The sequence below is a fragment of the Lagopus muta genome, chromosome Z (assembly GCF_023343835.1).
Source record: "Lagopus muta isolate bLagMut1 chromosome Z, bLagMut1 primary, whole genome shotgun sequence".
NCBI lineage: Eukaryota > Metazoa > Chordata > Aves > Galliformes > Phasianidae > Lagopus > Lagopus muta.
Genome location: NC_064472.1, coordinates 52,737,602 through 52,762,723, shown reverse-complemented (window position 1 = coordinate 52,762,723; position 25,122 = coordinate 52,737,602). Strand labels below are relative to the sequence as shown.

Genomic DNA, 25,122 nt, shown 5'->3' with positions numbered 1-25,122 from the left:
ACCACTCTGGTACTCAGTGAGACATCACAGTGAATCTGTTACTGTGGGAGTATTCATAGTAGTTCTGTGAGGGTTTTGTCCTTCAGAAGGAGAAAAGAGTGGAACTGTTTAAAAGCTGGTGCAAAGAATAAGTCAATTTATTAAACCAATTGGGATGCCGCTGTTCAATGAAGATGCAGTAAGAAACCAAAGCACTGATTCTTTATTGTCTGTCAAAGAGTATGATAAGCATCCACAACAATATCAATCATGGTGTGGGGAAAAAAACAATCAATGGATAAATGTCTAATGAACAAGTCTTTTGAAAAATGACATTTCTACTTTACTACAACATTATTTAAGAGCAAGAGTACATTATCCTCTTGCTCTGATGATATTATCTCTTAGATCTACCTGTATTATCACTAATCTTTGTTAATAAGTAAATGGAATTCATCCCAGAAGCATTTAAACAGCTCATTGAATAACAATCTGTAGTATTAAGTAATAAAACTCTTGTACAGTTATCTTTACCTGAAGATTTTCTGTATCAAAGAGTACAGAATTGCCTATAGCAAAAAAAAAAAATAAAAAATAAAAAAAAAAATTGCATAGTATGTACATAGTTAAAAGAAGAATTCAGCAATGGTGAAGATACTTCACAGGATAACTTTCTTAATAAATTTCTAAATAAGGAAATAAAGACAGCCCTTAGAAAAAATAAAGAGAATATCTAAAAATGTGGTTAAAGAAGTCTCTTTCATGTTTTGTTCTGAAAAAAATTAACGACCTTGCCACATAATTTTACACTGCTCTTGTGCTCTGCTAAAACAAGTGTAACTAATAGGTTAGTGAGATTAGATTAGTTATTTATCATCTCGTCATGATGATTATTTGACAATTAAATACGTAAAATTATAGAGACTGAAGTCTAAGGCAAAACAAATATTTTTGTATAATGTGAATATAATACCAAAGCTGTTCAATAGCTGCATTACATTCAGTTCAAGACATCCAGCACATCAAGAAAGTCACTGATGAGTTTTTGTATGTGCTACATGGAAGGTTATGAGAAGTCATTTATTCTTGCTATATTTATCCAGGCATGGAACACGGTGTGCAGGAGAAATTGCCATGCAAGCCAACAATAGAAAATGTGGAGTTGGAGTAGCCTACAATTCTAAAGTTGGAGGTAAGAAACCAAGAATAGTTAGATGTGTGATGTGAATGGAAACCAGGAGGCATCACTCTTGCGGTTACAGGCTAGAGGATAGAGTGACACTGTTTCTTAAATTCCAACATATTTTCTGGATTCTGGTTTTCACTTCAATATAGGTAAATCACATAATATGTAACAAGAAAATAATAACTAGAAAATGATATGGGTAGTAAAAACAATGTTTTGTACCCAGAGAGAAGGTTGTTTCTTTAGAAGAATGACAGATCCACTTCTTACAGCTGGTTGTTTTGGGAGAAGATGGCATGGGGGAGGAGAATGATTTGAGAAGAACAGAAGAAAATACATCCAAATTTATACCCACCTTTGCTTACAGCATATTATTTTCATCAACACAGTTATTTTCAAGAAGTCGTGTCAGTCCAGATACTCATAGTGCTGTGGTTATTATCATCATAAATTAATTTTGAAAATAGATATTTATTCTTGTCCATCAGTCAGTATTTTCATTTTTTGAAGAGGTGATTAAAAGATTAATCCATTAGTGATTTATGAAATACGTATGATCGAAGTATCAATGGTAAATGGTTATTTAGCTCAGAGGAAGATACTTGTTACAGTCCTGGTTTTTCCATTTTTTCTTTTAAACAAAGGGATATTAAGTGCCAATTGACACCTTTAACTGCCATTCCCACCATTTTAGTCTTACGTTCGTAGGTTCCCATTTACTTTGCTGAGCTGTCAGCTTTGCATTCTACCTTTGCCACAATGCATTATGCTGTCATACTCTGTTTAAATAAAATATCTCACTCACAAGATGAAGATGCCAGATTTTCAAAGCAAGGCAAAATGGATGAAGCTGCAGTGATGTCTGAACTCCTGCTGTGTCACTATTTTAAGGTACTTACATCTACACAGGTTTTTCCACAGTTTTCATTTGCAATTGCGTATTAGAATTCTGTACTGGGTGATTTGTCTGCAAAAGGAAAATAACAGGAGGAAAAGCAATCCAGCACTCCAAATTGCAGAAATCTGCTTGTAATTGGACAAGGAAGGTGAAAATTAGGAAAATTGAAATAAATAGTAAGCTGGCCTGCATGACTACCTCAATTATGTTAGGGATTGAACAAAAACTCGTTTGAAGAGCAATAGGAGGAGTCTTCAAAGGATTAGCTACATTTGGGATTTGCTCTGAGTGGTCACTGGAAGGCTTTTTTGAGATGGGAGCTACGCAGGATTTATTTCTTTACAGGTTTTGTTCTATTTTTTCTTATTAAATGCTTGAAATGATGCATTTCACACTTCTATTTGATGTCAGTTCAGGATGGCTTTTTTAAGCAGTTATTTCCTTGTATCAGTTGCCATGCTGCATGAATCCATTGGTCCAGAGCCACTGTATTCTCTCTGATAGTCAGGAATATATGCTTTAAAGGAAGAGGCTGACACTTGGAGTATGCTGTTCTCTGACCTTCGACAGCAGAGACTGCTTTAACTTTGTCCTAATGTAAAATAGTCAATTAATAATTCCTTATTTTCCATGAAAATAATAACAGAAAGTACTAACAATCTTGGGTGTTCTAATTTGTCATGTTAATGTCTGGCCCTGTTCTGAAATCTGCACGAGTCTTTTTAAGACCTTGTATCTGTGAAGCTTTTCTGTGTATGGTGTGAAGCAAATGCTTACTAATGTCAGTTTCTTTTAACATGAACCTCTTGCTTTGGATAGAGCTGAGAAACGTGTGTATATGGAATAAAGCAGGGTTTATATATCTTCATACATATCTAACCATCACACCATGCTACAGCATTTCTCTGGTGCTGCCATGGAAATCAAATGATGAAGAAGCTCGATATTACAAAGGACTGGGCTGAGAGTTCCCACACAGTGATGTGTTGCTAAGAATAACCTTCTGCCATGCAAATGTGTATACATCTCTGAAATTACCTTGGGCTTTGCCTGCTTGTCAATTTGTGGTACTGATGATGAGAGAAGGCATGCGGAAGAATTTATGCAAGAGAAGATCATTGGAATCTGCTTAGGGAAATATTACTGCAGTCATCAAATCTCTGGGTTGGCTTAAACATGCAGCGTTTTGGGAGATTACAAAAATAAGGCAATGATTTATTTTTCTTCTTGAGCCATTTTTATCACTGTGTTACCAGTGATGTTGTTTTATTCCTTACCACATTATTTGTCAGTTGCATTGGCTTGGTTTGTTTGGGAAATATCTGTATACTGTTCTCTGCATTCCCACTATCTCATGATGTGTTACAACCCAGTGCCGAAAGCTTTCAGTCATTTTCACACAGGCAGATCTTTGCTCACAGTGCACTGCTATGACTGCATCTCACAATTCTAAGCCACCTGAAATAGGAGTGCTCAAAATGTTACAAGCTTTAGCCTCTGGAGGGTAAGTGGTATTTTTAGAACCTGAGGCACAGGATATACCTTGATTCTTTTCTCAGCTTTAGGAGTGATAGTGGTATCAGTAGTTGAGCAAATTAACTCCCTTGCCTCTTTTTGCCACTTATTAATGTGAAATAACCATAGAATCATATAATGGTTTGAGTTGAAAGGAAGCATAAAGCCCACCCAGCCCCAACCAGTGCTGTGGGCAGGGCTGCCCCCCACCAGCTCAGCTGCCCAGGGCCCAATCCAACCTGGCTTTGAGCGCCTTCAGGGAAGGGGCACCACAGCTTTTCTGGGCAGCTGTGCCAGGGCCTCACTGCCCTCTGAGTAAAGAAGTTCCTCCTCACATCTAATTTAAACCTTTCCTCTTTTAGTTTAAAATAATTCCCTCTTGTCCTATTGCAACCAGGTTGTGTAAAAAGTAGTTCTCCCTCCTGCTTGTAAGTTCCCCTTGTAAATATTATTAAATAATCAAGCTCAGCTTTCTCACAAATGATTTGAGGAGTCTTGGGGTTCCTGTCTGTGCACAAGGTTATGCTTTTTTAATGATTGGTAGTGAAAATGAAGAATGACACACATAGATGCAAATGGAAGAGCTTTTTTTCTTTTTCATTTTTCCAGAGCAGTCACATTCTTCTTGACATGTTTTGGAAAAATTCCCATTTAGTGGAAAATACTTGGAAATGAGTACACATAATTCTATAGTACTCACACTGCTGTAGTACAAGCTTGGCAGGTTCAGGAGAATATTTATTTGTTGAAAATGGGCTGAGTCCTGACTCCTGTAGCTCATCTATTGCTACTGTTGCTGGGAGAAGGGTACCACAGTGGGAAGGTTGCTAGACTGCTGCTGTTTCTTTTCTCATCCAGTCCTGGACAGTGATAGCAATCCTATTGAAGGCTAGAGTTTGCAGAGCGAGTCATCTACTGCAGATGAGCCACTGTCTGCTGCTGAATTTTAAGTACCGCTGATCTCAAGCTTGCTCTGAAGATTAGATCAGGCAGTTCCCAATAAAATGTTAATGGCTTGATATCACTAGTCTCTCTGGATTGCTCACAGTCGGAAAAATGTGGTAGTAAAACAGCATTGAGAATTTTTTGTCATAAAAATGAAGAATTGGTGAAATAGGATCACAAAGACAGTACAAGCTTAATGGCAGAGAGGACTGAGTGTATCAGTTGGCACAGTCATAATTAACTCTTAAAAATAGTGTTGGTAAAACCTATGTAGTTTTAATGATACAATAGCCATTTCAGTGAAGAAGTCTTTTGCAGATTTAGTAGGAAAGGAATGAAGTAAAAAAAGCTCAATGTAATAACAAGAAAACAGGAACACTAAATGGAACATCATCTTCTTGGCTTTCTGCAAAAAGAGAAAAAGAAGTCAATAAGGTGCAATCAAGATATTTGTGGTTTTTTGTTTTTTTTTTTTCCCCAATGTGTATAGAGCCCCAAGCTCTGCAAAAAGGGTAAGTATACTGTTTTGCACTGACCTGAGTATTATTTAAATAAATAGCAATAGGCTACGGTGAAGTTGATTTAGATTAATTTTGCTGGAAGTGCAACAGTGAGGTAACAAAGAGGAAGAGGGAAACAGAAAGTTAATACAATCTGCTTGTTTTTCTTTGTTAAGGTATACGCATGCTGGATGGAATAGTCACTGATGCTATTGAGGCCAGTTCAATTGGTTTCAATCCGGAACACGTGGATATTTACAGTGCAAGCTGGGGCCCAAATGATGATGGTAAAACTGTTGAGGGACCTGGGAGACTGGCACAGAAAGCTTTTGAATATGGGATAAAACAGGTATTATACTTATGAAAAAAAATACAATAAAACGTGACAGAGGACAGAATTTTAAAGTGGTTTGTCTCAGGCAGGAAATGAAAATGATTTGTGCTCTATTCACATAACTGAAAAGCAGAACAGACATTTTAATAGTACTGGTCAGAAATTGCCAGCTGGAACATGACTTTCAAAAAGGTGCAATTAGAGCCTTCTTAAGCTTGTTTTAGCTGGTATTCTCCACAGAAAAGCTTTCTTCTTCCATCCTTACTTCTGCTGCCTCTGTCTCACCCTACCCCCACCCTTCTCTGCCGCTTATTTTGCACTGAACAGTAATTGGATTTCTGCACTGAAAGCCTATAAAAATTTAATACAAAATTTCTGCTTCATGAATATTTTGCTGTATGAAATACTGATGCATTTTAGCGCCCTGTGGATGGGTTTGTATTGTGTTAGTTGCATTAGTTCATAAATAAATGCGTATCACATTACAATTAAAGTGAAGATAGCAAAAATGCATAATGAAGAGTAATGGAAACAGTGGTTTTACAAGTAGGTCTGTTTTTTTTTTGTTATGCTTTTTTGATCTCATTGGATGATGAGTGGGGATACTAACAGAGCTACTGGGGATCTATCAAAAAAACTGCTCTTGCTCTTGCCAGTGAGATAAAAAGATATCGAAAGATGGACAGGCACTAATGTAGAAAGGAAATGTGAATCAAGGTCAAGAAAGAAGGAAAATGGAGAATGCATGAAGGACAGGAGCAGAGCAAAAGAGGATACTGGAAACAGAGCAGACAGGAGAGGAAAAAAAAAGGCAAGTCTGACAGGTGACATGCTCTGAGGGAAGAGTGGAGGTTGTAGAATGGGTTTATGGTAACAAGCATCCAGTATGTACACGGCAAGAAAAGAGGGATAGCGAAAAGCAGCAGTTAGGGAACCAGTGTTCAATGGTTTTACTTGGAAAAGAAAACAGGTTATTTGATAAAGAATGTACTTTTTTTTTTTTTCCATTTTTTCCCCAACTTCTTTTGTTTAATGAGGGGATCAAATTTACCCATAATTTGTCAGGCTTCCTCTGGCAAGGATCTGAATGCACTTCATTCCCCATCAAGTTACTTAGAGATGGGGTTGCCAACAAAGTTAAGTTTAATCCCTGACCCCTTTATTGCTGGCCCAGTAAAACACTTAAGCATATGCATAGCCGTAAACATCTGTGCACCATCAGGAGCACTCCAGCAGAAATCAAACACCTGTTTACATATATCATTGCCTTTCTGGATTGCAGCCTTGATTCTCAAAACAAAATATTACCTCATTTTCTGTAACGGATGTTGGTTGTCCTGCGTATTTTTGCAACTGTATCAAAAAGAGTGCAGCTTTTGTTTTCTTTTCTTTATTTTTAATGTTTTAAATGCTGCAAGTATCACTCAGTGCTTGCATGAATAAATCTCATCTGAGTGAGAGTGTATTTCAACTGCAGGTTCCAGTGAATATACATATATTAACAAATAATAAAATACGAACTTGCTCCTCACACAAAATGTATTGTCTCCTCTAAAGGACTATCTCAGCATAAGACTGCATTGAATAGCTGGTGTGTGCTTTCTCTTTGATAGCTGTGATAGTTCACATGCTGCTGCAGCACTCTGTTGTCAGCTGTCAGCATCAGTCGTTAGCTGTTGGTGCCTTATTACACACTGAAGGCCCAAGAAGGGAGTAAGAATGATTACATCCTGAGATTGCAGGTGCTGGTTCATGGATTTGTGAGAGAAAGGAGGATTTTCATCCAGATGTGCTTTTTGGTTTTCTGGTTTTCAGCAAGCACTAACAGTGAAAGATTTTATTCCAAAAATAATGGCGGAAGAGTCATATTAAGTATATTGTTTTCACTGGTTACCCTCAATTCAAGTGCAAGTGAAATAACTCCTGATGAACTGGAAAGGGAAAGGGAAAAGGAAAAGGAAAAGGAAAAGAAAAGGGAAAGGGAAAGGGAAAAAGGAAAAGGAAAAAAAAAAAAGAAAAAGAAAAAGGGAAGGGAAAAGGGAAAAAAGGATGGGGAAAGGGAAAATGAAAGGGAAAAAAAAAGGAAACAGGAAAGGAAAAAATAAAAAGAGTGTTCTTCCTACAAATGTTCAGCACTAAATGCAGACAAGTGGGGAAAATTACCTGTTGATCACAGAACATGTTTTTAACATTAATGCCTGTTTTGAGGAAAATTACTGTCTCTGGACACTAAATGTAGACCAGTCAATCTAAAAGATACAGACAAACAAAGGATGTGCTATGGGATCTGAGATAGAACACCTCAAGTAGCATATTTTTTTTTCTGTATGTCTTCTATGATGTTATAGAAGATTGTCTTTTTCTACCTGAAAATGTTAGATGTGTTAGGGTCTCATGGTAGAGACAAGAGGAGTTGTTAAGGATGTATTATGACGACGGAAATCTCTTTTATAACCTCACATTTCATTTCCTCCAGGGCCGAAATGGAAAAGGCTCCATTTTTGTGTGGGCTTCGGGGAATGGAGGTCGTCAGGGTGACAACTGTGACTGTGATGGTTACACTGATAGTATCTACACTATCTCCATTAGCAGTGCTTCTCAGCAAGGCCTTTCTCCCTGGTATGCAGAGAAGTGCTCTTCAACTCTGGCCACAGCATACAGCAGCGGGGACTATACTGACCAAAGAATTGTAGGTTATTTTTACCAGATTCAGAACAAACATAAAAATGTGTTATATATGTAACTAACAAATTAGAGTTCTTAAATGCTTTGTTTCTACTGCTTACTTTTCATATGCTTAGTGATTTCATTTTCAGACAGTGAGGAGTTTATAGTACAAAACATGTTTGTATTTCCGAACACCTACTATTTTGTAAAACATTGGCTAATTGTTGTAGCAATGCATTTAAATTAGCACGCTGAAATCTTCTGACATTTGAGTGTGACAGATGTCTCTGCATGAAGATGGTTCCATTTATCACAAAGAGAGACATAGAGTATATGCAAAAAGAACTAGTGAGTTTTATGTGCCCATACAAGTTAGCGTCTCTGTGCGTGTTGTCACTTGAACACTTTCTGTAATATTTTTAATCCCTCAGTTCCTAATGTTCTGAATGACAACAACAGTGGTGCTTGCAGACCTATAAAAGGTGCCCAGTAAGTGGACAGATCAGCCTGTACCTTCATTAACTGTGCAAGAAATAACTTGTATGAAAGAAATTTGCTGTGATTAAATAATACTGAAGGACCTATGATTTTTTTTCAGCTCTGGTTGGTGGTAATTTTAGAATGAATTATATGAGTGGAGATTAAAACAATGTCATTGCAATTTAGCTGAGGAACTGATACTTCCTAAGAGATTACTCTTCAGATCTGAGTTATAAAGGTCTCAGTGTTTCCCTTTCTGTTTCTAGAGATACATGGGCAGATGAGTTTGGTATTTAATTGCCAAATAAAGCACATGTTTCATTGCAAATTATAGTTCTTCAGCTGAAGAGAGAGCAGAACACTAATACTAATCCTATGAGTAATTTTCTAGCAAGCAGTAATTTTAAATGTTCTAGGCCCAACACAATGATCTGTTTTTATGATTCACCAGTAGGCCTGAAACACTTATTGCGAAACCTTAGAATAAAAAAAGATACTCAGTGTGGGAGTATTTTGTTCAAACGCAAAACATTTTGATACAAAAAATATAGTTGAAGTAAAAAGAGTAGAATGAAATATGAACAAATTTAAACATCCCTTCCTCTGCTGGTAAGGAATGTATAAATACGCACCAAGTGGAAGATACATGGCTACGTTTGTGAGTGTGGATATGATTGTATTTACTACTGCTTATTCATGCAATTTGTTTTTTGTTGTTTTTCTGGCAGACAAGTGCTGATCTTCACAATGAATGTACAGAGACTCACACTGGCACCTCTGCATCTGCACCATTGGCAGCAGGAATTTTTGCTCTTGCTCTGGAAGTAAAGTAAGATGTCACAAAATTACAATTGAAACTCTTCCCTACTGTCTTCCCTCAAATGCTGCTTATTTCAAATTAAACCATATCCCTTTGCAGTTCCAGTTTTTGTCAGTTAGTCTTGCTCTACCTGATGGCAAAACTAAACAGCTATCTGCCTCAACACCTGTCTAGCAAATCAGAACCTACAAAAGCAACATGTAATGACCAAGGAATTTCAGTCCATTTAGTGCATTGATGATAATTGTTTGTTGAGTCAATCAATAGGACTTAAAAGAATTGAGGCTGTACTGTCAAGAGAGCATATTTTGAAGATGGTAGAATGCAGGAGTATGAGTGAAACGTTTAATCAATGTGCAGAATCTTTCCTGGCAATGATGAGACATATAATTGAAGGTACACAAGTTTGACTTTCAAAGCAAGCAGAGAGAAGATATGTTCAGGCCCTGCAGGCCTGATAGTTAGATAGTATGACTTTGAGGCGGGGATGAAGAATAGGGCAGGACAAGACAAGGCAATGGCCTTTTCACTTCAGGTGTTAAGATGTAGGCTTAGCACTTGAATAGTGCGTGTTTTGCTCCATATGCTATTGTGTACTCCTTTGATGATATAAGTCAAGATACCTAGGACCATATTTTAAGGATTGGAATATAATCACAGATAGATAGAATCAAATGCCCAGTGAATATTCACATCCAACTTCTGTAAAGACTGGTGGGAAATACTGCTTTTGCTAGATAAATTTAAATGCCTACGGGATTTTGAGTGATTGGACTCTAATCTTGCTAGATACCAGTTCTTAATTTACATAGAAATCTTCTCTACCCAAAGTGTTGTCAGCATAAGCATGCACTGTTTTTTGTTGTTGTTGTTGTTGTTTTTTAATAATTCAGTACTAGATACATTTCAAAAACTTTATATTGCAAAATAATAACTAAGAGAAAAGTGATGATTAGTACCAAAACAATTAACCAGGATCATTTTCTCAACAGCCCAAATCTAACATGGAGGGATATGCAGCACTTGGTAGTGTGGACCTCAGAATATGATCCACTGGCTGTCAATCCAGGATGGAAGAAGAACGGAGCGGGACTGATGGTGAACAGCAGATTTGGATTTGGACTACTCAATGCAAATGCATTGGTGGATTTAGCTGATCCCAAAAGGTGGAAAGGTGTACCAGAAAAGAGAGAGTGTATTGTTAAAGACAGAAGCTTTGAACCAAGGTAAGACATTAGCAGTAGTTAGGCTTAGTAAAGCGAGAAAGATAGTGTTGCACACAGATTGCTCTAAAATAAATTAGAATTAAGGTGTATCTTTGGTCTCTGATTTGGTTTTTTGCCCAGCTGCATTCCCCAGGGTCGAGAAAGCAACATTTGTTTGTTTGCTATTTTTTAGTGTAAGACTGATTAAAATAAATAGCATGAATCTTCACATAGGATAGGATCACTGTGGCTCTTCATACAGCCAGTGTATGGGTGGATAATGCTGTGAGACCAAACCTGATCAAGTAGCAGTGTTTAGACTGCTATCAGTGGATGAAGAAAAAGATACCAAAGTTTTTCAGATATGTTTTTAAAAGGAATATCTGTAATAAGTCTTAGCAACTTCTCTCACATGACACGCATAATGTAAGCCAGGATGATACACTTAGCTTTAGTCCCATCTACAGCACTGCTTTTATGAAAAATAAGAGTCTCTAAGGCTCGCTGAAAAGAGTGACAAGCCATAATCACTAATGATTGCAGCACAGTAAGCCTAAGCTGAGCTCAATGTACAGGTAGCTTATATCAGAAGTCATTAAACTAGTTAATCAGTAAGACCTTTATTTTTCTACCTGTTCACATGTATGTTCGTTCTGTAGAATAAATACAGTATTTCAAAGATAGAAATTACACTGTGAGTGCACTAAAAATCTCTCTGTAGAAATGGATTGCCTTTTGTTTTGGATTGTAACTGCTCGGTAACCTTACTATTTATGCTATTTTACTATCAATTTGTTTTTATGAGCCCTCTCTTTTGCATAGAATGTTGATCTAGTGATGTGTGTTGTATCTGTTGCTTATGCATTTTTATTGCTGTCTTCTTTGTTGCATTATAAAACAAAGATCTCAATACACTGAGTTCTGAATCATTTCTTTGGAGATTTGGATACTGCATTCTCATTACTATTAATGGAAAATGTGAAAAGAATACTATGCACAGTGCTCTGAGAATGTACAGAATAAGTAATGCTTTTATTCTAGAGATGACATGAATTACAAAAGTTTAAAAGCACTCAGGTTCTTGCAGTGTTTTAACTCTCAGTTCTCCTGAATATTTCAGTGAAGCAACTATGTGTAGGTCTGACAATTATGTGGTGTATCTGGCTGCAAAGACTTAATTTTGTAGTCTCTGTGTGACAACAAAATACAGAGAGAGACTCAGTTATCAGACCTGCTTGCTTGCTTCCAGGGTGGGTTGCAAAACACTTGCTTATGCTGTGCCCCCATTCTAGAATGACTGTTAAACTCATCTCTACACTTCACATATTAATCCAGAATCATATATTTCTGTAAACAAAACTTCTGTAATTTTGCCAGGTTATTAAGAGCAAATGAGGAGGTCATCATTGAAATTCCTACAAAAGCCTGTGAGGGTCAAGAGAACTCAATTGCATCTCTGGAGCATGTGCAGCTTGAAGCAACAATTGAATATTCCCGGAGAGGAGATCTTCATGTCACTCTGGTGTCTCCGTCAGGTATGGGAAGCATTAGAAACTATCTGTGTGTTCTTTGTAGATTGAAAATACATAATTATACAAATATAGTTACAATGAACAGAGGAGTGTGAGAACAGAGCATCCTGGAAATGAAGGAACTGGTTCTCTGAATCCCTTTTTCATTCTTGTGTTTTGGGTTATTTTTGTAAGGTGAAAGTAAATCATGATTTAGAGATGAAGGCACTATTTCTAATATGTTGCCTTCAAGCAGCAAGACCTTTAAAAATTGAGAGCCCCTGGTGGTATCAAATTATAGTTTAATAATGCTTATTAACCTTACTGTGATTTGATGACCTAATGGAAAACTGAGGAAATCTGACTCCCTAGAGTTCATCTGACTTTGTCTCCCCACTGTTGTATGTTAAAAAAAAAAAAGTATGTCTCTGTTTGTCACTTTAGTACAACTTTACAAAACATACTGCAACATGGCAAGCTATCCTTATGGTGCATTGAAATAACATGATGAGAGGAAGAAAAATAAAGGAGAATGAGTATAAACAACTTTGTTGAAAGTATGATCTTCAGTCAGTTCAGCTGATATTATTCAAAAACAAAAGAAAACAGATATGAATTTAAACATCAGGCTAATCTAGTAATTCACAGACAATAAATAAGTAATGATTTGTTCATATCGTTGTTACATGACCTCACTTCAAAGCAGGTTACGGTATTGTACATATAGTATACTTAGACATCCTACCTTATCTTGGATTCATCTGACTCTTCTTTCCCTTAGTTCTTGCTGTTTTTCTACTTTCCTGTGAAACATTCCTACCAAATTTGTCATTCCATTTCTATATTTACACTATTCTCTTTAATCAGAGAATAAGAGAATCATAGAATGTTTTGGAAGAGACCTTAAAGCCCACCTAGTCCCACCTCTTCCATGTCTTTCTTGTGTTGGGAGCCCTAGATATGAATGCAGTACATACCACTCTTTTGATGCAGCCCAGAATGCAGTTTCCCTTCTAGGCTAGAAGCACACACTGCTGGTTCACATCTGTCTTTTTGTCCACCAGAAAGCCCAGGTCCTTCTCCAGTGGAATGCTCTCAAAGAATTCTACTCTTGCTGAGTAGTCCACTGTTGAAATCCATCTCTCTCCAGCTTAGAGATAAGGATGTGAGGTGGGACCATGTCAAAGGCCTTGCAGAAGTCCAGATAGATGACATCAGTTGCTCTTCCACTCCATTGTAGAAGGCCGCCAGATTGGCAATTGGTGATGCCATGTTGGCTATCTTGAGTCACCTCCTCATCTCTTATGTGCCTTGACATCTTTTCCATCTGCTCCATGGAGGATCTGGCCTGTGATCTTCCCAAGCACAGACATGAGTCTCACTGGCCTGTAGCTCCTCAGGTCTTCCTTTCTACCCTTCTTAAAAACAGCAGTGATGTTTCCCTTTGTCCAGTCATCGGGGTCTTTGCCTGACAGCCATGACTTTTCAAATGTGATGTATTTTTATCTTGTGATTAGGCTCTCTGGCGTTTCTCTGCTCCCCTTGTTACATAAAATAGAGCTCCCTTGTTTTCTGCTTACATACAAATCAGCACAACAAATCTGCTCTCCAGTAGAATCTCTTCTGCTGCAGAATTGCTTTGTGAAGTACAGCATTTTTGTAATAGTAATAAAAATGCAAATACGTTTCACCCTGTTGGAGTTCCAGACTGTAACGGTTTACACTCACCAAAAAATATACAGTGATAAATTCAGGGTAAGGCCTTGGTGTATACTGCATAAGCTCATTTGTTGAAGTAACCAGCGATCAGAACTAGCACATTCCACGTTCACCAAGCCACTGCTGAATAGTGTTTTTTCAGGTTACCTTTACACTATGTAATTTGCAAACAAACAACGTGAAAGTTGAAGGGGAAACATGAACAGTCTCTACTGTTGATCTTGCACTAACACAGGGACCAGCACTGTATTACTGGCTGAGAGAGAGCGAGATAAATCTCCCAATGGCTTTAAGAACTGGGATTTCATGTCTGTGCACACATGGGGAGAGAATCCAACAGGCACTTGGGTGTTAAGAATTACTGATGTGGTAAGTATGTCTGCATGCCAACCAGCTAAGTTTGAAAGTTAACTCATCGCTAACCCTATCACAACCACTATCAAATGTGTTGAATACTGAGTATGCATTAAGCAAGCTACAACAAGAGTTTATTTAAACTAAGTAACCATTGGATTTAAGATTAATGGCACATCTGAGGCAGAAAAAGACAGACAGATTTTCTTGTTCTCACACGAATGCAATGCACTGTACTCATTTCATTGACATGTACCTGTCAAAAGACATTTCATGCCTATGTTTTTCTCACATTGTATGTCACTGAAAGAGATCAGTTCTTCATGTAATTTTCTGTGATTCATGGTGTGAAGTATGTAATCAAATTTGCATATGATTAACTGCAAATTAGTTCTTTTCTGCAGAAAAGCACACAGGATATCCCTAGTCTCTTCTTGGTACATGGGCATAATTGTCATTAACTCAAAACCTTCTGAGTTAATGAATTTCTGATGACCTTGGGGAACTATTCTGTTATATATCTTCCCCTAACCTCTTTCTCAAGAGTAATGTCTGCTGAAAAACCTGTAATGACTAAAGCCAAGAAATCTGCAGATATAAAATAAGTAAGTTTATTAAAATCAGAAGAGTGCTGTTTGATAGGCAGGTGAAAAAATCATTCTTTTCAAAGAATAAGAGCTCACTCATCTCTGGAGAATTTCATTGAAACTGTCTGTTAATCAGCTTGTCATTAGGGATCAGATCATGCAAGAAACTGAATGCTTCCTATCAGACACTGAGTCTCCAACCCTTATTGGCCTCGAATTGTAAACATGGCTTTAATACTGAACAGGTGGACAAGGCAGTAGAAGTAAATATTATTGACAACTGTATAGTGGTAATACTGTGTGGACTTATGGATAACCCTATGGCTACAGATATCCTGCTCTTTGTAACTAAAATGATGCTTTTTTTTTTTAGAAAAAAAAACAAAAAGGGTATTTTGGTTTTGATTCTCTCTCATTTTCCAATTGCAGTAAGTTCTTGAAACCTACAGTATGGCAAACTTTTGTCTGCAAGAAATAATGTACTATTCCTCAATGTTTAGAGTTTTTTGGTTCCAGAAATAAGTTTTACCATTAATGACTAATTGGAATAACAGACCGCCATGCAGAGTTACTGATAATTGAGTTGTCATATAACTTTCATATGTAACTTTGGTATAAATTTTCTATAGTAAAGAAGGTTCTCTTCAGCCACTAGGTAAAGAAGCAAAAAATCTGAAAGAAGCTTTGGAAAAATAAAATTTCACTGTTTTCTGTACTTGTCTCTTCCACTTTCTACTTTTTAAAGATCAGTGTCAAAACTAATGTACAAAGCATTTGTTTCTTGCTTCCACAAGCTGTGATTCAGAATGCTGTTGTACATCACAACAGAACGTTATTAGAAACATTTTATAGGTAACTTTTTAAAGAAAATTGTCATTTGATGGCTTAGTGAACTAACATTAATAATACCAAATACTACTTCAGTAATTTTAGTATTGTTATGAAATTCCATTGATGCTTATAAGGCTAATTAATAATTATGTTTTGTTGACATGTTGCTAGTCAAGCCATTGTACTAAATCCCACCTTCTGGTAAGTTCTGTCCTTAATGTGTCAGTCTGTTGGGGCTTACAAATCATGGTCTAAATTTATATACTGATGGAGTCCTTTTTTATTTTAGTGAATTCTCACTTCTTTATGATCAAATATCCTCTGTTTATTCCTCTTATATTCTGAGAACCTATGCTAATGCTGTCTTGTCCTTTAGTCCAAAAGAATACAAAATGAAGGAAGGATTGTAAATTGGAAATTGATTTTGCATGGCACTGATACCCAGCCTGAACATATGAAACAACCACGTGTATACACATCTTACAATGCTGTGCAAAATGACAGAAGAGGAGTGGAGAAGATGACAGACCTTGTAGAGGTAGTGTCTCATTAATCATTTTCTTAACGTATTTTCAAATTTGTAAGATTAAAAAAATTAAGCTTTTTTTTTTCTTTTTCCTTTTTTTGTAGTGATAAGACACATACACATTTTGCATTTATTTTCTCTAGCTCCAGAACACTTTTGAGTTGTGCAAGTATTGTAATTTTGCCAACATATCAACAATTGATATTGTTATTAGCCTCAAATACTACAATACCTTACAGTTTTAGTATTGAAAGGGGATGCTGATACTAAAGCTTTGAACTCAACAGCTTATGCAGTTGAATGGTACAGGAGGGAGGAATGCATAGTAAATTTTTGTAATTCTAGTTAAAGTTAATATTGAATCTGAAAAGAATCTGCTGATACGTTTTTAGGGAGTTTTGAAGCAGGTTTGTTACATAATTCATCACAAAAGCTAGAACACTTCAGACAGTTCAGTTAAGGAGCTGCCATCTCCTTTTTCACCCCTTCATAACTTTGAGGCATAGTTCATTTCATAGAAAATGAATGTATTTGAGGCTTCTGAGAATAGCAGTAGTTTTCTGGATGCAAATAATCACAGTGTTCTGGAAGTAGTGCCTTCTGTTATTTCAGAACAAATGATAACAAATGCAAAGACTACAATAACATTGTTTGATGGACCACCTTCTCAGCTACAAAACACTATTTTTCACCACAGTCATCACCATTAGCTGTGCATTTTTGCCAGTCATGAACAAGAGCCTGCATGCCATGCTCATAAAATCTGCATCAGCAGAAGTAAACCACTGTTTCACAGCTGCTATGACAGCGCTGTTGCTAAGAATATGTTGCTAAGAATATGTGCCCACACAGTTGATCTTTCATCAGCCTAAAGTGTAAGTCAGAAGTCACTGTATCAAGACTGTACTTGGGTGGGTGTGGTACAACACTTCAACCAAGCCTGGCAACATGCTCCACAGTCTTCAAACTGCTATAGGGCCTGAAGTTACTGTGGTGCAGGAGAAAGGTAATCTTCTTCTCTGGCCTGACTCAGGAAGTTCGAGCTTTCCGCTAAGTTGGTGTCATGGTGTAGCAGTCAAAACTGATGGTTTGTCTGGGTTTCAGGAATCCAGAAGGATCACTGCTTTCTTGTCTGTCCCCAAAAAACATCACTTCATGTGCTGAGCGCTGCATCTTTAACTTTTTCTTCAATGAAGAATTTGCATGTCTTCACTCCATGCATTGTCATTTTGACATAGTAGTGGTGACACCATGTCTTGTCACAGGTAGTGATGTGATGCAGGAATATGTCACCTTAAATATCATATTGATTCAGTAAGTCCTGACCAACCTGTGTACAGTGTTCTTTCTGCTCCTGTGTGAGCATTTGTGTCACCCAATTGGTGCAAATTATGCATTATCCCAATGTTGCCACTGGCAATGAAGCCAGTATTCAGCTCTTTACATAGTTCTCTGGTTGTAATCCTCCAATTTGTGCAGATGAACTGATCAAAATACTCTTCATTTTGCGGTGTGCATGGCCAGCCAGAACATGGCTATTCTTTCACGTTGCTGTCACTATTGCTGAAATGCATGACCTGTCTACTCCCTGTGATCACATCCACTGTTTGGTCTCCATCATTGTTCAGCAAGCATCAGTGATTGTCAGTGGGTACTATTTTTCCCAGTGGAGGAATTCAGTGACTCACCTTTACTTCATGTCTCTTCCACTTCAGCTGCCATTCTGTCAGACTGCCCCTTTGCTGCCATCTGTCACACAGCAACAACATGTCAAGGGATACTGGTTGGAAATTCAGCCTCTATGACTGCACCGCTGTCTGTCTCTGATGTAGTGGGCCAACATCATAAAAGAGGAGGCATTATTTTTGAAGCAGCCCTTGTACTGTTGATTATGTCAGTGTCTGCAGAATACTTAATTACATCCCATCTATTCATCTCCCCTTTAATTAGAACGTCCATAACGTATAAAGAGATTAACCTTCTTCAGCGAGGTTACAAAGAAGATTGAGGGAAACATGATTATGGACTTTAAAGGCATAAAATTAAGTGTCCATAGTGGCAGCCACATGCAGTAAAATAAAATTGAAGAAAAATAAAACTGGATTCAGGTGGTGTTGTAGAAGAAACTTGGTGGAAACGTATAAAAATCAGCTCAAGATGAAGTGAATGTTCCAATAGAAAGACATCATGCAGGCTCATTCTACAGCATTTGAGCCATAACAGTGTTCAAATGAGGCTGTGCATGACTGATTTCTCTGTACATCTGTACTTGGCACTAGCCTTCCAAAGTTTACTGAGTTACCTGTCATGGCCACAGATAAGCCAAAGTTCACTGTCTTCTCAGGCAAGAGCAACTGTGGAGCAGATAACATGGAAACATTAGTTCAGTCCTTTCCACAAAGGGTATATGGCACATCTGGAGTTGCCATCACCACAGTGCGTACTTCCTCCAGATGGATGGCCATGGAACTGTCTTTCATAGCACCGTTAGGAGTATTTTGAGACTGAGACAAATGTTGCTGTAAAATTAGAAATTGCATCCTTCCACTGTGGGATCTCCATAACTTGTGGAGAGATTTGATTCTTTATGCAGTAAAGTCCTTTTGGAGTCCTTTTGACATGTAGTGATTTAGTTCTTTTTCAGATGTTAGTGGCTCCTAACTGAAAAAAATAGCATCTACGAACATGTACATGAAAATTACTAATCAGAGCAGCTCTTATTCCAGTGATGCCTAATCTCCTTTATGCCAATTTGCATTCCAGGATCGTACAACACAGGAAAATTTGAGTGCAAAAAGCAAAGGAACACAAGATATCGGTAGCACCAGGAACAAAGCAGAAGATAAGTTCCCATCAGAGGCTATGCTGCATTTACTGCGAAGTGCTTTTAGCAGACAGATGGCTCAGAAGCGACTGCCGAAGAAGACTGCAAGTGAGAAGTTAAGCATTCCATATGAGCACTTCTATCAAGCCCTCGAAAAATTAAACAAGCCCTCCCAGTTAAAAGACTCAGAAGAAAGTCTGTACAGTGACTATGTTGATCTTTTTTACAATGCCAAACCATACAAGCATAGAGATGACAGACTGCTGCAAGCCTTGGTTGATATTATAAATGAAGGAAACTAAACTATAGGATATGACACTGAGTTGGAAATATTCATTCTCCCACCCCACCTCCATTTTTTTGGGTTTTTCTTCAGAACTCTATTGTATGCTCTAGTTGTGTGATTGCTGCTTTGCTTCATATTTAACACAAACTTCAAGGAAGAAAAAATGAATGTGGGATGATAAGGCAGTAAGCTGATGCTTTTTAGTAATAGCTTTTTTCAAAGACTTTCTTCATTACCATCAGAGTAGATTTGCCCCCTCAGGCGTGAAATGCAGCAGTATTCCCTTGAAAATACTAATGCTCTATTTTAAACATTTTCACATTATTTATTCTTCTACCCTACTCCCTTAGCCTGCAGTAGGATTCAAAATCTGAATTGCCAAGCAGTTTTGAACACAACAGCTGAAGCTATGGGGAGATACTCTCATCTCTGTGTTTGTAATGAGTAGAGCAGTCTTATATTTGGCATTTACTGAAGATTTAACACCTGCAGCAAGTACCTCTTCCCTCATAGTATTTTTTTTTTTTTTTTCTGAACAACAATGCACTCTTACCCTTCTGTTCTCATGTAAAGGAGCAGTTGGGAAACTGGAATTGAATTGGAGCATCACTAAGTTATTAATGGTTTAGACTAGAGACAGTCATATTCTAACATAAAAGAGCTCCAAACAAAGCATTCCAGACCATGGGGATTCTCACCACCTAACTTAAACTGCCTAAATGAAGTGCCTGAATTATGAGCTTAGTTTTTCTAGGCTGTATGTAGCTAATGAAGACAGATAGCACTTAAAAGCACTTGACCAGTTTTTGCGCTGGTTCAGAATTACATAATGTGGAGTACCTATCTATTTTTATTGACTATGTGAACTTTGAAGAACCAACCTCCTGCCTTTGGAGCCTCTGTCAGATTTCTAGAGTTAAGTGATATAAATGCATTCTGAGATGTCCACGTCCGCAGCAGCCAGGACAACAAAGCTGGGATTGTTTTGTCCCATCCTTAACCTATGACTGCATCTTCAAGTGTCTGGTGGATTGTAACTACCAAGTATCTAGGAAGTCAAGGCAAAATTAATGGAGGGAGGTGTAATATAAAAAAAAATACCCAGAAGGGAGTCATAAATAGAGGGAAGGACAGAATAGGATGTGGAAGAGGGAGAGGAAAGGAAGAAGAATGTGATGGAGTGGGGAACAAAGTAGTATCAGCAGCAAGGACAGGCTGCTGCTTACCTGCAGCAGTGATAGGAAAATAAGAATGAAAAGATAAAAGGAAAGTTCATAGTGGTGAGGCTCCTCTGGAGTATAATTACAAGTAGTGAAGGGAGAAGTGGACTGGTCAGAAAGATCTATCACCCTATCTAAAGTGGAAAAAATTATATGTGCTGTCATACACAGTAGAGTGGTATGAATGGCAGCATATTAGACAAGTAGTTTTCTGCATATGCTTCTTTAAAATCAGAGTAAAGATTGAAATAATATTTTGTTGTTCATAATTTAAAACAAAACAAAAAACAAAGAAACAAGCAAAAACCAAAAAAACACCAACAAACAATGCAGTGCTGGATGCTCTGAAATTGGGCATGATCTAGTACAAGGAAATGAAAGCTCCTAGTGTCTAGTTGCAGTGCTAAACATAATCCAAACAAGTGCTGACTAGGTTTTGCTTTTTTCTCTCTGTCATCTGCTGTAGAAGCGTAGACTGGAAATATTTTCCAAATATTCTAGAAAAATGTGTTCCTCCTTTGTTGTCTATTTCTTGAAATGATCCAAGTGTCTCTAAAAGAGGAGTTTAACATTGTGTTCATATTTCATCTGTTTGGATAGAGATTTTTCAAATTTCACACTAAATTCTGTAATCACTGCTTAAAGGTAACTTCAAAAATTATCTTACCGAACTTAAGATTTAAAAACCTTTGCTTTGATTTTAGTGGTTTGATGTCTACCTGTGGCTCAGTCTGTGTTTTTGCTAGCTTTAGATAGATGTAGCGTAGTTGATTTGAAGAATTATTCCATATTTCTGTCCATACTTCAGAGATAACAATTGCAAGAGTAAATGTATCTTACACTTAAATTGTTTACTCTCTACTAAGGCATTTGAATGGAATGAGAAGTAAAAAAAAAAAGCTAATTGTTTGCAATAAGAGAGCTTTTTTATGTTGTCCCTTTAATACGCAAGCTTTTGGGTGATACATAACTACTGAACAAGCAGAATGCTAAAATTTCTAATTGCTGCTACTGTAGGAGTTAGTGAGAGCACTAACTTGTATCTATTAACATTTAATTGTCAGAATTGGGAGTGTAATCTTTACCATTATAATCCCATTTGGTGATAATGGACCACTGTTAGCCCTGCGCAGAGGCTGTCAGATAACAGTGATTTTAACCAGTCTTCAGTCAAGTATGTTAAAGTGAGGAAAGTACTACAAACACTCAAATCAGCTTTCAGAAAACGTGTTTTCAGATTTAAACGGGTGGAAAACATAGGACTCTCCTTTGTTTTGAGATGTTTCCTATGTTGTAGCCAAAGTTTTATCAGAGGACAACTTTGAAGTCTCTCTTTTGAATGTTTCCAACCCAGAGAAGGTTGTACAGGAGTAAATTATTTTTATTGTTAGTCTTTCCTTGGTGCCTGTGTGGGTTTTGTGAAAAATGTTGAAGGAAAAAAATGTTTTCTCTCAGAATTTTAAATTATATTTTCTTTACAGGCATTTATATTGTAGCAAAGATTTTATTGAACAGACAGAATTTTAAAAGGCATAATAAATTATATTGAAGAACCAGATTTTTCTTGGGGAAGAGACAATTTCATCCAATAAAGGTATTTTTTAAAGGCATGTTCCAACAGCAACTGCAATATGTATGTGATGTGATGTTAAAAATTGTCTAATAGCATAATACAGTGTGTTAGCAGAGATCAGAGTGTGTGGTCTTAACATTTGTAAAGAAAACAAAGAGGTCATGTCAAACCACTGACTTAAAATGACAAGGAAATATAGCTCAGAATTGAAAGCATTGGCATTAGAAAGTAATAATGGGTTGGGTGCAGAAAGCGTGTCCTTACTTGAGTAAGAAGAACTGCAGAGAATTTCTCCACAAGGAGAAACACTGCATCTTTCACGACTGCAATGGAGTAAGGATTGCTGCTTGACAGCAGCGGCAGCAGTGCTCATTGATGTGTGCCAAAAAGACAAAATTCTGCATGTTTCACATACAGATGTGTCACAAGCACTACAATGAAATAGTACAGAAGAATCAGTCATGGAGTCGTATTCACATCTTCGTTTTCTTGCATCAGAGCATCAACAGTTACACGTGTCCTTTTTTCCCCACCACACACATTTCAACACAGTAAGAAAAAAACCTTTAACGTACTATCAATCATATATGGTAGCAGTAGAGTTGCTCTTCTGAGGATGATGCTTGCTGGCCCGCACTGAGCTCTGTGCTGATGCCCAAAGAGGTGCAGCTATCTCCACCAAAGACCCTTATGTGAGGACGTTGTGCTGGGGCAACGTTTCTCTACATGGAGAGGAATGCGTTTTGGCTTCTGAAAGCATTACCAGTCATTCTCACCTTGGGTTTGTTCCCAGGGTCTTGCTTAACTACAGCTTGCAGAGCAAATCATGCTTCATCAAATGCTTCGTATGTTGTCAAAATACTTTCTGTGCTTTCAGTAACTTACGCTTCCACAGCAAAAATCTTTCTGAATTAAATGTGTGCAGAAAATACATTTCCAAAGCAGCATAAATGAAATAAATTTAAAGTCTGCATTCAAGCCATATTAACTAATTTCCACACTAAACAATGGGTTTTCTCTCAAAAATATGGCATGATTTTTAAAAGTCATGTTGCATTTAAGCTTTCTAGCATTAGTTGTTCTGAGTTACCAAAGCAGAATTTCTGTTCAGACTGATGTAAACCTAACCTCAGAAAATGAGGTGTTGGAAAATGAGTCCTCTTACTTCTCCTAAAGTCATTTGAAGGCAATCATAAGCACCTTCAGTGTAAAGAACATGTTACTGGCTTTGGAATTTTGTTAGTATTAGAATTTAGGAGTGAATGTAATCTCTTTATAAAAAAGCATCTGTACACTGCTTATGAACTAATACATATCTTGTGCACAGATCGCACCCTGCCAGAGTGACAGCCATGCTTACATCCTTGTATATCACAGTAGTGCTGTATTTTAAATGCTTCCTGCAAAAGCAAACCAACTGCTACCTTTGCAGGCTTTCAGATGTTACAAATACAAGGCAAGTCAGTTACTCCAGTTCTGAAAATTCAAAACTTAGAGGAAAAAAACCTTTCAGCTTCTAATTATGCAACAGCACTCATGCAGTTACACAGAATATCTACACAACCTGAAACTGTTGTTTGATCACATCCATTTTTTTTCACAAAGTCTGTGTCCAAAACTCCCACTGTATCAGCGTTTCAGAAAGGCACATCTCTAAATCCAAAAAATGGATTTTTTCCCTGAATCAGTTACTAAGCAAACAAATATTTCTGACTGCAGACTGAAAAGGTTCAAACTCCAACCCTAACAGACATTGCTAGAAATCATTTCAGTAAACACTTCTATGGTTAATGACACGAGTACTCATTAAAATATTGCTTCTCTTATTGCAACTTATGAGGATAGTGTAACCAGAAAGGAGAAATTTTACATCCAACAATGCAGTAAATACACACTGGAAAATAATGTCAAATGCGTTCCAAGTTACACCAAGATACCAGAAAAAAAAAATAAACAAATAATACTTAAATATGGGTAGTTATCAGGAAAAAAATATCTTAACGGTTTTATAATTTCGGCTAATTGCCTACATCCAATCAAATCTAGCTGGGCTATGGCTGTATTTCTGATGTCATATTCTTCCCCCAAAACAAGTGAATTGCTTGCTATTCCCCATACCATTTTGTTTGACTGTGCCCGTGTTATCAGTCAGTGCTTGAAATCATGAACATACGGCATAATGCAGCGCCATATATTCTGATAAGGAAATGAACTTGGAACTAAGAAAGTGCAGTTTTGCATATGCCAGTCCATGAAGTGCTGATGTGAAATGGACCTATAAAGGTTAGACAAAGAGCAAAGCCATATGTCAGCTCCATTAGCTGCAGTGAATTAGTCCTACATTGAAGAATAGCGATAGTGCAATGCAGAGCAGCGCAAACATCCAGAAAGTAAAGGCAACACTCAGTACCAGGGTTCAATAAGCAACTCAGCTACCTGTGTGCAGTTGTGTGTTTGTAGGAGATATTAAAAAAGATACATCTAGGAAAAACCCACAGCTTTTCCTCTTTTACCCAGTATTTCAATTACTCTGCCTTAGAGAAATTTCACCATGAGGCTTATCCAAAAATACTTGTAAATACTGAAAACATTGTTTAACCAGTAACTATATCAGACTTTCTGAAACCAATTAAAAAAGAAAGATTACATACATGTTCTACATAATTCTGTCTAAGCGCTTCTTAATGGCAGCGTCATGGTTCTATTTTGTACTATTTTGTAATGTACAGGGATAGGTACCTGGAATTAGGGCATTTTAATGCCCCGTACACTACATGATGTTTTGATGTGGAATACTGAACCCCCCCCCCCCCCCCCAGAAAAAAAACAAAAAACAAACAAAAAAAATAGAACCATGACAGGCAGAACTTAGCAACTCTGAGCAGGACAGAATGAAAGAAGATGCAGACATTATTTGCTAGAGCAGAATTTAAATTTCTACTCAGATGTTTTCATCAAAGTAGAACTGATACTGCAAGCTCTTTTGGAGAGTGGCAGAGAAGGAAGGGATTTTTATTTATTTATAAAATAAACATCTGGAGTACAGTTTTCCAGAGAATCCTGTTTGGCTGCACTTGCATTAATGGACAAATAAACCTGCTCTTAGACAAAAAATGGTCATAATTGTACAGGGAGTTTTGAGCAATTCAGACAGTTCAGTAA

General features: G+C 37.3%; 1 protein-coding gene across 1 annotated transcript in view; it reads left to right on the top strand.

The window, feature by feature from the left end:
* PCSK1 (proprotein convertase subtilisin/kexin type 1) overlaps positions 1-22,197 on the top strand; it is a 30,197-nt gene extending 8,000 nt beyond the window's left edge. Inside the window, exons 6-14 of the mRNA XM_048930796.1 lie at positions 1,083-1,171; positions 5,200-5,372; positions 7,834-8,046; positions 9,233-9,333; positions 10,317-10,550; positions 11,907-12,064; positions 13,995-14,128; positions 15,908-16,069; positions 18,821-22,197. Coding sequence (XP_048786753.1) covers positions 1,083-1,171; positions 5,200-5,372; positions 7,834-8,046; positions 9,233-9,333; positions 10,317-10,550; positions 11,907-12,064; positions 13,995-14,128; positions 15,908-16,069; positions 18,821-19,183 — 1,627 coding nt within the window. The 3' untranslated portion in view covers positions 19,184-22,197. The remainder of the gene's footprint in view (positions 1-1,082; positions 1,172-5,199; positions 5,373-7,833; positions 8,047-9,232; positions 9,334-10,316; positions 10,551-11,906; positions 12,065-13,994; positions 14,129-15,907; positions 16,070-18,820) is intronic.
* The last annotated feature ends 2,925 nt before the right edge of the window (positions 22,198-25,122 follow it).